The sequence below is a fragment of the Phocoena sinus genome, chromosome 10, assembly GCF_008692025.1.
Source record: "Phocoena sinus isolate mPhoSin1 chromosome 10, mPhoSin1.pri, whole genome shotgun sequence".
Classification (NCBI taxonomy): domain Eukaryota; kingdom Metazoa; phylum Chordata; class Mammalia; order Artiodactyla; family Phocoenidae; genus Phocoena; species Phocoena sinus.
Window position 1 is genome coordinate 63,515,020 of NC_045772.1, and position 13,217 is coordinate 63,528,236.

At 39.9% G+C, this 13,217-nt stretch overlaps 2 protein-coding genes across 9 annotated transcripts in view; both read left to right on the top strand.

Moving 5' to 3' along the window:
- The window catches only part of FAM186A (family with sequence similarity 186 member A), a 119,467-nt gene extending 117,386 nt beyond the window's left edge, over positions 1–2,081 (top strand). The window contains 1 exon segment of the mRNA XM_032646947.1: positions 1,760–2,081. Coding sequence (XP_032502838.1) covers positions 1,760–2,081 — 322 coding nt within the window.
- The window catches only part of LIMA1 (LIM domain and actin binding 1), an 84,844-nt gene continuing 73,453 nt past the window's right edge, over positions 1,827–13,217 (top strand). For 5 of the 8 annotated variants that reach the window (XM_032644852.1, XM_032644854.1, XM_032644855.1 and 2 more), the window contains exon 1: positions 1,964–2,085. The gene's annotated coding sequence lies outside the window, so the exon portion shown is untranslated. Of the gene's footprint in view, positions 2,086–4,719; positions 4,745–13,217 lie in introns of those variants that run through there. The other 3 variants (XM_032644858.1, XM_032644853.1, XM_032644859.1) reach the window with 3 other exon arrangements.

Genomic DNA, 13,217 nt, shown 5'->3' on the forward strand with positions numbered 1-13,217 from the left:
CTGTTTTTATAAATACAGCTTTATTAGAACATAGCCATGCCCACTTTTAATGTAAGAGTTGAGCAGTTGTGACAAAGACCATATGTACGAGAAGGCCTTAAATATTTACTAATTGGCTGTTTACAGAAAAAATTGCAAACACTTGGTCTAGAAAATCAACAAAACAATAAGCCAAGCCCTGATTTGTAGCATTTGCCAATTTCCATGGTGTAAATACTCCTATTGCAGCCAATTTCATGCTGCATATGTGACAAACATACAAACATGAACAGAGTTGGACAGAAACACATACAACATAATATAGTATTTCCATCCTACAGATACCATAGACAACCTTAAGAGTAATTAGTAAAATGAAGTTTTAAAAAGTTACGTTTTGAGGGCTTCCCTGGTGGCACACTGGTTGAGAGTCCGCCTGCCGATGCAGGGGACATGGGTTCGTGCCCCGGTCCGGGAGGATCCCGCATGCCCCGGAGCGGCTGGGCCCGTGAGCCATGGCCGCTGAGCCTGCGATCCGCAACTGGAGAGGCCACAGCAGTGAGAGGCCCGCGTATCGCAAAAAAAAAAAAAAAAAAGTGACGTTTTGAGTATTTATTACCTGTTTTTAACATATTTGTTAATTTATATAAATTGATTTTAATAGTAGTTATGCTTAACAACTAGCTCATAAAATCCCCCCCCAAAATAGCAATCAACCTTGCAGACTGGTAAAAGCCAACTGTGGTGTACTACTAGCTCTATTTTCAAAAGGCCAGGAGAACAAGGAGTAATTTGCCTGACAACTGGCTGAGTCAAGACTCAAATCTAGGTGCAAATTTCTGACTCCGGTTTGGCTTCTTAATCTTCTTAGCAGAGAATAAGGGCCTTTATTGGCTTGTTTAAAAAAAAAAAAAAAAAATGGGGAGTGATATATACTAGAGGAACTCCACAAGTAATAGAATGCATTTTCTGCAGTACCATCCTATATATTTGCCACAAGTCTCTAACAAAACTGGCAGGCAGCACGGGAATATGAGTCTTGATGCTTGATACCTATCCAAAATACCTAGTCTGGGCTGGGTATCTGAAGGAATAAGAAAATAACTGATTAGTCTATCCATCATCTGCCGTTAGAAATTGATTAGAAATCTTCGTTAACTGCTTTAGGAAGTGTAAATACACGTGTTTACTACCACGAGCCCCATATAGTGCTTATCGACCTACATGAATTCTGAAAAGCTTAAGAAAACTTGTGGTTTGAAACCTTACTACACGTGGGGAGCAGGCAAAGGAAAAGGAAAGGACATTCTCGAAGGGCCCTCATACAGCCACACGTACCTGGGGCAAAATGTGCGGGCAGGATGGCCAAGTGCTAGGCCTCCCAACGTACTCTAAACCTTTAGAGCACAGCTCTAAATGAAGGAATGATAAGGGCTAGAGCTGCTGGAGAACTTGGAGATCTGCCCTTGTACAACCCCTTCATTTACATGAAGAAACTCTGCTCTAGTGAGGTGAGGCGACTTGAACTTCAAGCGGTGGAGCCAGGATGAATTTATAGCTCTTTCCACTACACCCCACGGCCTCCTCTAGAACACCCTCCCTGCACAGAACTTACCCCAAAAGCACCAGGAACCTGATTGGTGACTGGCCTACACTTGAACCTAGGACAAATCCCCTAATCGTTCTTGAGTCAAACTGTGGAAGCTCTGAGTCAGCAGGTTAAAGCCAAAGTACAGAAGCACAGGACTCTACGTCGTGCAAGTGCGTAGACCCCTCAAAGAACAAAGGGCGAGACACGGGACCTGGAAAAAGCAGTCACGCCCCTCACCACGCCCACGCCGCACCGCAGAGCAACGCGAGCAGCCGTGAGGAGGAGCACGCAGCCGGCGGCGCGCACGCTCTCGCCGAGGCCGTGCGGGAGACGGTCTGACGTGCGCGCCCCCGCGTCGGTGGGCGGGGTCTTGGGCGGGGCTCTGAGCCGGACCGGGGCGGGGCCGCAGGGAGCTGTAGGTGTTGCCGCTGGCTCGCGACAGGTGCGCAAGGCAAAGCGCCAGGGACCCGTACCACGGCTGGTAGCAGCGCAGAGAAAAGACCGCTGTTAGCCAGGTAAGGGCCTTCTTTCTCCACATCCTCCACAGCCGGAGAGTGCGCGGAGACCTCGAATTCCCTCCACACCCTCTTTCTCCCGGGACTTTTGGGGGTGGGGGGAACACAAGGAGCGTGAACCCCTCCCCCTCGAGAAAGGGAGTGGAGGAGCTGCTGATCCTTTGCTCTTTCCTCACTTCTGGGTACTGCGCTGGGGTTGGAGTAATTATGTAGAGCGGAGCTTTTGCTGCCTGAGGGCGGGAACTGATAGGATCCCCTCCTCTTCCAACTGGAACACTCCTTTCTAACTATATATAACAATATATACTTTTTTGGTGTGGTGGAGGAAAGCGGCAGTTCATCAAAATTCAAAATAGTCTCCCAGGGAAATATTCTAATAATTCAACTGCTCTTTTCCATTCTCCATTTTTAGCCATTCTCTCCCTCTTCGATTTTTCTCCCCTTCCATTCAGCCTTTTGAGATATGTTGATAATATAGCAGTCCTTACAGCTGGATGTGTCACCCCAGAATCACTATCGTGTACATATGGCACCTGTCAATACGTGGGTGTTAATATAAGGTAACTGTACACCCCTGGCTACACCTACTAAGCCTGAAGCTGTAGGTGCTAGGAGCTAACCATCTGACACCCTTCCTTACCTCCTTACTGGTGCTTACAATCCTGGTGAGAGATATTTGAAATACTATTATCTTTCACCTAATTCCAGCTTTCAGAAGTCTGCCTAATCCAGATGGTTCTATTGACTTGACTTTTCAAGTTAGTCAAAGATAATTAGGGAGTTATCAGCCGTTAAGACAGTGACCCTTTAAAAGGGGAGAGGTCTTCTTTTGCATTAGGTGTTCTTTCTTTTGCTCTTGATTTAAGTAGTTAAATTGAATACTTTTCATTTGCATAGTTATTAATACTATTCACAAATAAGTATTTTAGAAACCATGAAATAACACTTTCTTCTGAGGTCTGATGTAGGCAGAAAAGAAGATGACTGTCAATGAGCATTTCCTAAGCTCCTGTGGAGTTATAGCCTGGATGAAGGATGATCATGTTTTAGGTAGACCTTCAAAAACGAGTGTGTGCATATGTATTTCTTTGTTTTGCATTGATAGAACAACACATAACATGGTACTAGGTAATCACTTTAAGAACTCATTTCATTTTTTTGGACAAAACATTTATTGAGTGCCCCTTGTATTGTCAGTCCTGTGGATTCAAAGTTCTAAGTGTTCTTACTCTAAAATAGCTTAAAATCAAATGGGTTAGGCAGGTCAATAGATACAACTTAGAGTATTAGTGAGGCCAGTGCTATACTAGAGATCAACCCAGAGTGCTGTAGGAGCATAGAGAATACAGTTTTTAAAAAATTCCCTCTTCTGCTTTTCCTTGAACACAAAACAAAATAAACAACAACAATAACAAAAACCTTTGAGCAATAGTGAGTGATTCTCTTCAGTCCATGTATTTGTGTCAGTCATATTCCTTACCTTATGTTCTGTCAACATTATGGCCTTTTGATAATGGGATTAGGACTTGTCATTAATTCTATGTAGTTCAGTAAATAGTGGTGGAGCTATTTTCACAGTTCTGAATTGGGCCTAGAAGTGTTGTTATCATGTAGTCCCTGAACTCTAGAGCCTCTGGGAAGAGAATAGTGTATTGGCAACATTAGCAAAGCAGTGCCATTTTGTAAAACTTGGTCCATTGTGTAACTTTGTTTAGCTTGGTACATTCAAGTTTTGTTCCAGATTCTGGTTAAAGGTGGGCCAAATTTTGACCACCTAATAATTATAAGAAAAGAAAGCTTCAGAAGTGAAAACAATTCTATTAACAGCATATCTTGATGACAGAGGATACTTTTTCTTGCTAAGGTACCCTCAAAATGTCTTTTTCTTTCTTTCTCTTTCTTTTCTTTTCTTTTTTTTGGAGCAGGGGACAGGGTGGAGGAGGAAAGGGTCAGAAATGTTTGAAGATTCTTTACAGTGTTTTAATGATCTGAAGTCTGTGGTAGTCTGCAGTGTTCTTCATAAACTGCAGGCATTTAGTAACTGCCTACAGTGTGCCAGTGTTCTAGTATGTAGAGGATGAACATGCCACAGTCCCTTCTATATGATTATGTTTTTCATTTTTAAAATAGAGATTTAAAAAAAAATAGTTCTGATGAACCTAGGGGCAGGACAGCAATAATGACGCAGACGTAGAGAATGGACTTGAGGACACGGGGAGGGGGAAGGGTAAGCTGGGACGAAGTGAGAGAGTGGCATTGACATATACACACTACCAAATGTAAAACAGATAGCTAGTGGGAAGCAGCTGCATAGCACAGGGAGATCAGCTCAGTGCTTTGTGACCACCTAGAGGGGTGGGATGGGTAGGGTGGGAGGGAGGCACAAGAAGGAGTGGATATGGGGATATATGTGTACATATAGCTGATTCACTTTGCTATACAGCAGAAACTAACACAACATCGTAAAGCAATTATACTCCAACAAAGATGTTAAAAAAATAAAATAGAGATTTTGAGTTAATAATACAGATGATGGTTGTTTCATTTGGCAATGAGCCATGGTACTTGATGAACACATTTCTTACCTCCTTTGACATTGTTTCTCTCTGTTCACGCTCTAGGAAAGTGGTCCCACCAGGAGTTTTTGGAAAGACAGTAGGTATTTGCATGTATTTTGTGTATCTACAATGATTTTGTTGTTTACTTATGTTTTCAAGGACAAATTTTAATTATTGTTCCTCTTAGGGTTTCAAATATCTGGATTTCCTCTGGTATTTTTCTTTCTTTTTTTTTTTTAAATTTATTTATTTATTTTATTTTTTTTGGCTGCATTGGGTCTTCGTTACTGCACACGGGCTTTCTCTAGTTGTGGCGAGCAGGGTCTACTCTTCATTGCGTTGCGCAGGCTTCTCATTGCGGTGGCTTCTCTTGTTACGGAGCACAGGCTCTAGGCGCACGGGCTTCAGTAGTTGTGGCTTGAGGCTCTAGAGCGCAGGTTCAGTAGTTGTGGCTCACGGGCTTAATTGTTCTGCAGCATGTGGGATCTTCCCGGACTAGGGCTCGAACCTGTGTCCCCTGCATTGGCAGGTGGATTCTTAACCACTGCTCCACCAGGGAAGTCCCTCCTCTGGTATTTTTCAACATTTAGAGCTTCTGTATCAGAAAGGTTCATCAAAGACGTATATACAACACAGACACAAAGGAATGTTGAGAGTGTGGGAGATCATTAGACATCTTTGCCATAAAAGGCCACCTAACCACAAATTGGGAGAATTTGCCATTATTTATGTTGACAGCAAAACTAGTTTTCAGGCATTCTAAATTCCATACACTCATAAATAGGTGACTTTCACTGAGATTGGAATTGTACTCTTTCTGCAGATAGGAAAAAGTGTGCCTTGGTTCCTAAGTCAGGAATTTCCATAAGAAAAGACTTTTTTTTTTTAAGGTTGGTATGGTCTTTCACTGTATGTTTTTTGATAGGAAGTTTAAGTACTTTATTTTGGATTGTGTACAGTAATCTCCAGGTGATGTTAAATTACTTAACACAGACTCAAGGTTCTTTAGTAACAAATGAGTGGTTGTAAGTTGAGTAGTTTCTACTTAATGGTTGTGGAATTGAGATTCTATGGTAAATGGTACTCTTGGTAGGGCTATACTGATTTGTTTATTCTGTGGCTGGAGGGAAAGTCCTTGAGACTCAGTCAAGTTATTGTGCTAATGCAGACCTCTTTTCATAAACAGGACAAGGTTTGACCCAACAATAAATCCATTATTTAGCATGTCAGATGATTTCTTTATATTTGAAAATGTTTCTAGAAACTTCACACGTCCAGTCATAAGAAGTTAACATGGGGAATTCCTTGGCTCCACACTCTCACTGCCGAGGGCCCAGGTTCAATCCCTGTTCAGGGAACTAAGATCCCACAAGCCATGCAGCATGGCCAAAAAAAAAAAAAAAAAAAAAAAAAAAAAAAAGTTAACATGATACTATGAAATTTTACATTATTTTTATTTTTAAAGAATTTCTTTGGGGCTTCCCTGGTGGCACACTGGTTGAGAGTCTGCCTGCCGATGCAGGGGACACGGGATCGTGCCCCGGTCTGGGAGGATCCCACATGCCGCGGAGCGGCTGGGCCCGTGAGCCATGGCCGCTGAGCCTGCGCGTCCGGAGTCTGTGCTCTGCAGCGGGAGAGGCCGCAACGCTGAGAGGCCCGCGTACGGCAAAAAAAAAAAAAAGAATTTCTTTAATACTGCTCTGAAACTAAGAACGTGCATGTTTGGGGAAAAAAGATAACAGCTTTTTTGTACTTCTGGTAACAAGTGTGGAGCCGTTTTTTCCTGTATTTATCCTATAATGGAGCTCACTAAATGGAAACTTTACAATCCCTCAAACATGTTTTTTCTTGTACACCAAAGTATTGCCAATTTTTGTTTCATTACCCATAGATTAGTCATCCTGATATGCTTTTACTTGGTTTTAGATTTCCACAACCTTTTTCCCCCATAAACTGAAGCTTAAGCAAATAATTTAAGCACAGGACTTCTTTTCCTCACAGTCAATTTTATTGAACAGGTAATATTTGCTCAGGTTTGGTTTCCACCACCAGCACTAGAGGAAACTGATCTGTCCATGCGTAGTACCCAGTGATTTCCCTCTAATGGCCCTGTCACTGGCCTCCTCCTCGTCACTTGACAACATTTGACCAAGTGGACAACTTTTCTGTCCACTTTCATGTGGCTTTCTTGATGTGACTCTATCTGGTTCTCCATCTAACCATTTCCTTCCATGCTCCTTCACTAATTCACAGTCTTTTTGCCCCTTAAATGTGTGTGTTAGCCATGACCTGTCCAGCATCCTGTTCTCCTTATACTCTCTCCCCGAGCAATCTGATCTATTTCCATGACTTCAACTGACACCTGAATGTGAGTGATTTACAAATTAATCATCTTTAAAACCTCTTTTCATATTATATATATAATTCTTGTTTTATTTTCACATATACAAACATCCAAAAATATTTTGAAAATAAGAATTATATATGCTAGTTACAGAAAACCTGGGAAAAAAATAAATTATGAAGGAGACAAAATAGTCCATAATCTGTTCTGCAGAGAAGTACTGTTTGGTGTATTTCCTTTCAGTCTTTTTTTTTTTTCCTTTGATACACACAAATACACTCACATAAACACACAGGTAACTGGGTTCATTTTATTACAGTAGATAGAGTTTTGTATCTGCTTTTCCACTTTACATTGTTCCATGATTTTCCATGGCATCAAAATTATTTGAAAACAATTTTAATGGATGTTTAATACCCTATTGTATTGATGTTACAAAATTTAACTATGTACTTGGGTGTTTTGATTTTTACACCATTATTAATAAGTGAAAAAACTGAGAACAAATTTATGCATAAATCTTTGTACGAATCACTCATTATTTCCTTAGGTTAGATTCCCAGAAGTTTAATTACTGGGTCAAAGGGCATGAAAATTAAAAAGTACTGCTGTCAAATTGTGTTTTCATAATGACTAGATCAATATTCTCACCTATAGTGATTGTGAGGGCCTCTTAGTGCATCCTTCGTTAACACTGAATCTTATTTTTTTATCTTTACTAATTTGATAAGCAAAAGTGACTTAATTTATATTTCTCTAATTACTAGTGAGAGTGAATGTTTTTCATACCCTCATTTCCATTTCTGTGAATTGTCTTTTGCTTAATCTGTTCCCATTTTTAAATGTCTTAGTTTTTTTTTGTTTGTTTGTTTGTTTTTTTGCGGTACGCGGTCCTCTCACCGCTGTGGCCCCTCCCGCTGCGGAGCAGAGGCTCTGGACGCGCAGGCTCAGCGGCCATGGCTCACGGGCCCAGCCGCTCCGTGGCACGTGGGATCCTCCCGGACTGGGGCACGAACCCGTGTCCCCTGCATCGGCAGGCAGACTCTCAACCACTGCGCCACCAGGGAAGCCCAAATGTCTTAATATTTTATTTATGTTTTTTATTTGTTTGGAGTTCTTTCATTTATTTGGGGCTTTGGGGGAGGGAGTACAGGTTTTTATTAGGCCAAACTGAATGAGTGGAGTGATTAAAGCGGAAAGTGTATAGAAGTTGACATTATGGTGTTTTACATGTCCATTATTTTGAGAATCCAGAGCTTGTGATGGATGGAGCAGCACCGCAAAATGGAAAGGGTGCTGGCTTAAGAGTCAGGATTCCCAACTTAGTGTTGGGAACCAACCACTTAGATGATCTTGGGCAAGTCATTCATCTTCTCTGAGCCTTATCTGTAAAATGAGAGGATTGGGCTATTGATCCCAAAATCCATACAACCTATGTATCGAAAGGATGACTTATGAACCACTGCTCACTAGACATTGTGAAATTATTTTCTGTCCCATCCCTAACCCGGCACACATTTTAAATAGATAGAGCCAAGGAAAGACTGGATGCAATAAAGGCAGTTTCCCTAGGGGTGTCAAGGCTTAGTGGAGCTTGGAGGCAATTTAATGTATTTGTACTCTCAAGACAATAGAAGTTACAACAATCGGTATTTTTAGGCACTCCCGTAGGTTGACACTTGATTACCTGGTAAAGTACATGGAAAGAGCCCTGCTGATCTATGCCACAAAGCCCGATCATCTCTAGTGCATATAAAGCAAGTCACTTTATGACAAGATGTTTAAGCTACCAAGCCAGGTTATTTAATAACTTCCCCTATTCCATACAGAAACTATTCTTAGTGTTTTTTTCTTTGTGATTTGTATAAGCTCTTCGGTTTTTTGTTTGTTTGTCTTTAACTCTTAGTTCCGCAACCAGGGATTGAACCTGGCCCTGACAGTGAAAGCGCTGAGTCCTAACCACTGGACCGCCAGGGAATTCCCATATAAGGTCTTCGTTTTAAGAATATTAATTCTTTGTTCTATGGTCAAATGTTTAGTTATTTTAATTTCGTACGTGGTGTATTATTTCTTATCTATAAATCTTTTTCTTTGGGATTTTTCTGTTGCTTTTATGTTCAGAAGTCTTTTGCCATCCAGAGATGGGTTAAGCTTCAATTTCCTTCTAAATTTTATGGTTTTACTTTTTATATTCTTTAATTTGTCTTGAATTTACTTTGGAGTACCTAACCAGTATGTTTAGTGCCTTTGCATATCTTCTGAGCCCAGATCCATATTTCCAACACCTGGTAGACCATGTGGATGGTCCCTCTGCACCAGGTACCTGCGTCCACCTAATTTCCCTAGGGACAAGGATAGAAGTTGTGTTGAACACTTCCGTCCTTCTCTCCTCCCACATTTAATCACCAGCTTTGGTTGATACTATCCCAACAGTGATAATGGGTCTTCTAATTCAGCTCCCCCTTTTTTGTTAGAGTTCTTGAGCAATCCTTAGAGTTGGCTTCAGTTTTTCCCTTTCAGTCCAGACTTGTCATAAAAAAATAGAACACTGATTTTCAAAGTATGGTTTCCTGATTATCTGTCTCAGAATCACCTGGGGTGTTGGTTTAAAAAGGAGATTCTTAGGTCCCACCTAGACTTACAAATCAGTGTATCTGGAGGGATGGGGCATGGGAATCTGCAGTTTTAAGTACCTGAAGAGATTCTTTTACATACTTAAGGGGAACCAAAGCCCAAGTAAATCAAGTCTAAATTTCTCTGCATGCCATTCAAGACCCCAACTTCCACACCCTGACAGCCTATTTTTCCAGGCTTATCTCTCACATCACTACCCACCCACCTGGCACTGTAGCCATACAATGATTCACGGTTTCCTGGACCCACCCTGTCCTTTCCTGCCTCTGTGCCTTTGCTCATGCAGTTCCCACAGCCCCAGACTCCCCCCTTCCCCCCCCGCCCCCCTTAAATCCTTTTTCCTTAAGAGCTCAAATAAAATGCTACTTTAAAAAAATGAAGCCTTTTCTAAAGTCTTCTATTTGAATCAGTGGCTCCCTCCCCAGCCTTCAGTTGGCACTTTATTTTTACTTCATTTTTTACCTTAGTGCTGTCACTGTTTATGAATTATTGCTTCCTTAATAGATTGTAAACCTTCTAAGTGTGAGAACCTTGCCTTTCCTTTTCATTTTGCAACCATTATACATGTAATAAGCAATTAAATACTCATAGAATACATTAAATATATCTCATGTTGCAAACACTATTGTCTAACAATGTTTGACATCACATCACACTAAGAATAAAATTAAAATCTTCTACCATTCCTTGTAAATCCTATTTAAACTGGCTCTGTCATCATTTCATACTTCTCACTCCCTAGCCATATTATTCCTGCCTCAGGGCCTTTGCATTTGCTATTTCCTTTGCCAGGAAAACTCTCCCATCTCTTCTCTTCACCTGGCTGGCTGCCTGTCTCCTCCCCATCATTCAGGTTTCACCTCAAATGTCATTCACTCAAAGAGGCCTTCCCTGGCCAGTATCTAAAGTATCTGCCCCCTTTCCTACCACCACTCCAGTTACTCTCTTTGTATTTCCTTCACAGTACTAATCACAGTGTTTAATTGTCCAGCTTCCCCAGTGGAATGGAAGCTTCATGAGAGCAGAGACCTTGTCTGTCACTTTTAGTGTTATATCCTGAGCAAATAGAGCACTGCTTGACACATGGTAAGTGCTCAAATATTTGTTGAATGAATGAATGAGCCTTGAAGAGAGACTTCTTTTAACAAGTCTTGTTTTGGTTTGCAATCCAAAGTTTTGTTGTGGTTTTTTTTTTTTAATGGGCAACAGCTTGAGATATTTCCATCAGGGTTCAAATCAGGTAGCAGTCTCTGAGGATTTCTGAAGGTAGCAGGACAAAGGTTTGGATACTGTGATAGGCAGGATTCAGTTCCACCTGAGTGCAGGTTTTCCAAGATGTTCCCAGGATCCAGGCCACTATTTTACTACCACTGTCAGCATCTACTTTCAGGGTTATTACTGCTGGCCAATACTAGTCTATTAGCTCTCATTATATTTTTAAAAGCAAGTATAGCAAAACTAGAACCAACTGACTAGAATTTTCAAGCAATCAGAAATTTTATTCTGCTTCCCTTCTCTAGGAGAAAAATAAGAAAGCTACCTAGAATCCTCAAGGAAAGATGAAATTATTTTCATTATACTTACTACATGCCCTGAAATAGGACAGTGTATTGATTAGAGAAGTTTTTAGCAACAGTCTTAATTAACCAAGGGGTTTCTTGTTAACATCTAGCCAAACCAGACAATGTTAAGTAATCAGTTCTAATTTTTTTCCAATTTCTCCTCATTGGGTAGAATAATTTTTAATCCCACTAATTTTTTTCCTTGAAACTGGCTTGAAATTTTATTAAAAATTATAAGAGTTTTATAGCAATTTATACTTTTCAAAGTAGTTATACTTTTATTTTCTCACTTAATCTTCATAACCATCCCTTGTGAATTATTATCTGTTTTTGAGATAAAGAAACTGAAACCTACCCAAAGAAGCTGATTGACTTTCCCATGGAGAATAAAAGACCACTACTCAATAAATGCTTCTCAATGGCTTTTTAAAAACAGCACCATAATTTGATGTAATTTTAGAAGGTAAACATTAAAATGTAATTAAATCATTAACATTAATATGTTTGTAACCAGTCCTTAAGAAATATGATGCATAGCATTGGTTCACATAAGTAGCAAAATTGTATCACTTCTGTGACTGTGTGATTTGGTAATTCTTTATGTGACCAGCCTCGGCTATGCTTGTCCTTGATTAAAGCATTGTTCTGGGTTAGCTTCTCAGATTTTTACAGAAAGGAAAGATTAGAGAACTTGCCTAGAGAAGAGTCACTTTTCAGTAAACCCGTTTTAATTCTCCTACTTGAAGGGATTGGTTAAATTGATCTGAACTGGCTTTTAAGATTGAGCAAGTCCTGAAAAAAATACATCATCTAAAATTTCAGATAAGAAGAATGGAAGCCAGGCCCTTCCTGGAAATGGCCAGGAGTGAAACTAAGAAGCCCTGTATTTGGAGAAAACTTGATTAATTATTAAGGACAAAGGACTGGTATAAGGAGGTTATATCTTTAACAGATGCAGCCTTCTTAAATAAGTGTATATATTTCTTCTGCTTTGACATTGCAAAGAAGAGTCTTTAATTAGCCACTTTGTCTTAATTAGCATGTAATTTTCAAGACCTGGGAGTATGTAGTTCATAGGCAGACACTCAATTATGCAGGTGGGTCTTTGTCAAGATATGTGGGAACTGAGAACTTGGATAATACTGTTTTTCATTCATATAACAGATGTTTATTGAGCTCCTGCACTGTACCAGGAACTGATATTTGATGCATCTGATGTTCAAGTATGAAATGGTACAAAGGTTAAAGAAGAAACAGGAATTCAGAGTAAATCCATGTTTTGCATAATGGCCTCAGTCAACTCTAAATTTCTATATTCTTTTTCCAGTTAACTATACTTTTCTCTAATTTTCACTTTAAATTTGAAGTTATTGACATCATTATCTGTGGGGGCTTTGTTTTGTTTTGGGGTTTTTTGTTTGTTTTGGTTTTTTTTTTTACTTACTTGGAGAGATTTTCCTTGCTATGTGTGAAAAAATACTGGGAAAAAAACCTCACTGCATTGGACTATGTTTGTCCTTACAGTGAGTTAATTATCAACTGGGGGGAAGGGGGAAGAAGAACCTAGTGAATAAGTAACAAATTAGATTTGAGAGAAGAGATAGAATTAAAATTGGATTAGATCTGGTAATTCCTTAATTTAAAGAAAAAAAAAAGATCAGAAAGGTTCTTGGTCGGTTCTTCATGACCTAAAAATTTTAGACTGAAGTCAGTTTGTAAAGGCCATAATTGGGGGTTACTCTTTAAACTGTCTAAATAAGCTTTGTGAAGATTACCACAATTGTGTAAAAAGCTAATGTGGGTTTCAAAAGTACAAGAAGATAAGATATTCAAATGAATGAATAAAGTAATAGAAGCATGTAAGAAAATGATAATTATATCATCTTCAACTTAGAGTTTTTACAGAGGTGTTGAGAACACCTAAAATTTGGCCCTTTCAAGGTATAATTTGACAGAGGTTTAAACTTTTTGGTGCAGAGAAATGGCGTCAGGGTTTTGAGCAGCTGTAGTTTTTCTGGTTGTAACTACCAGTTT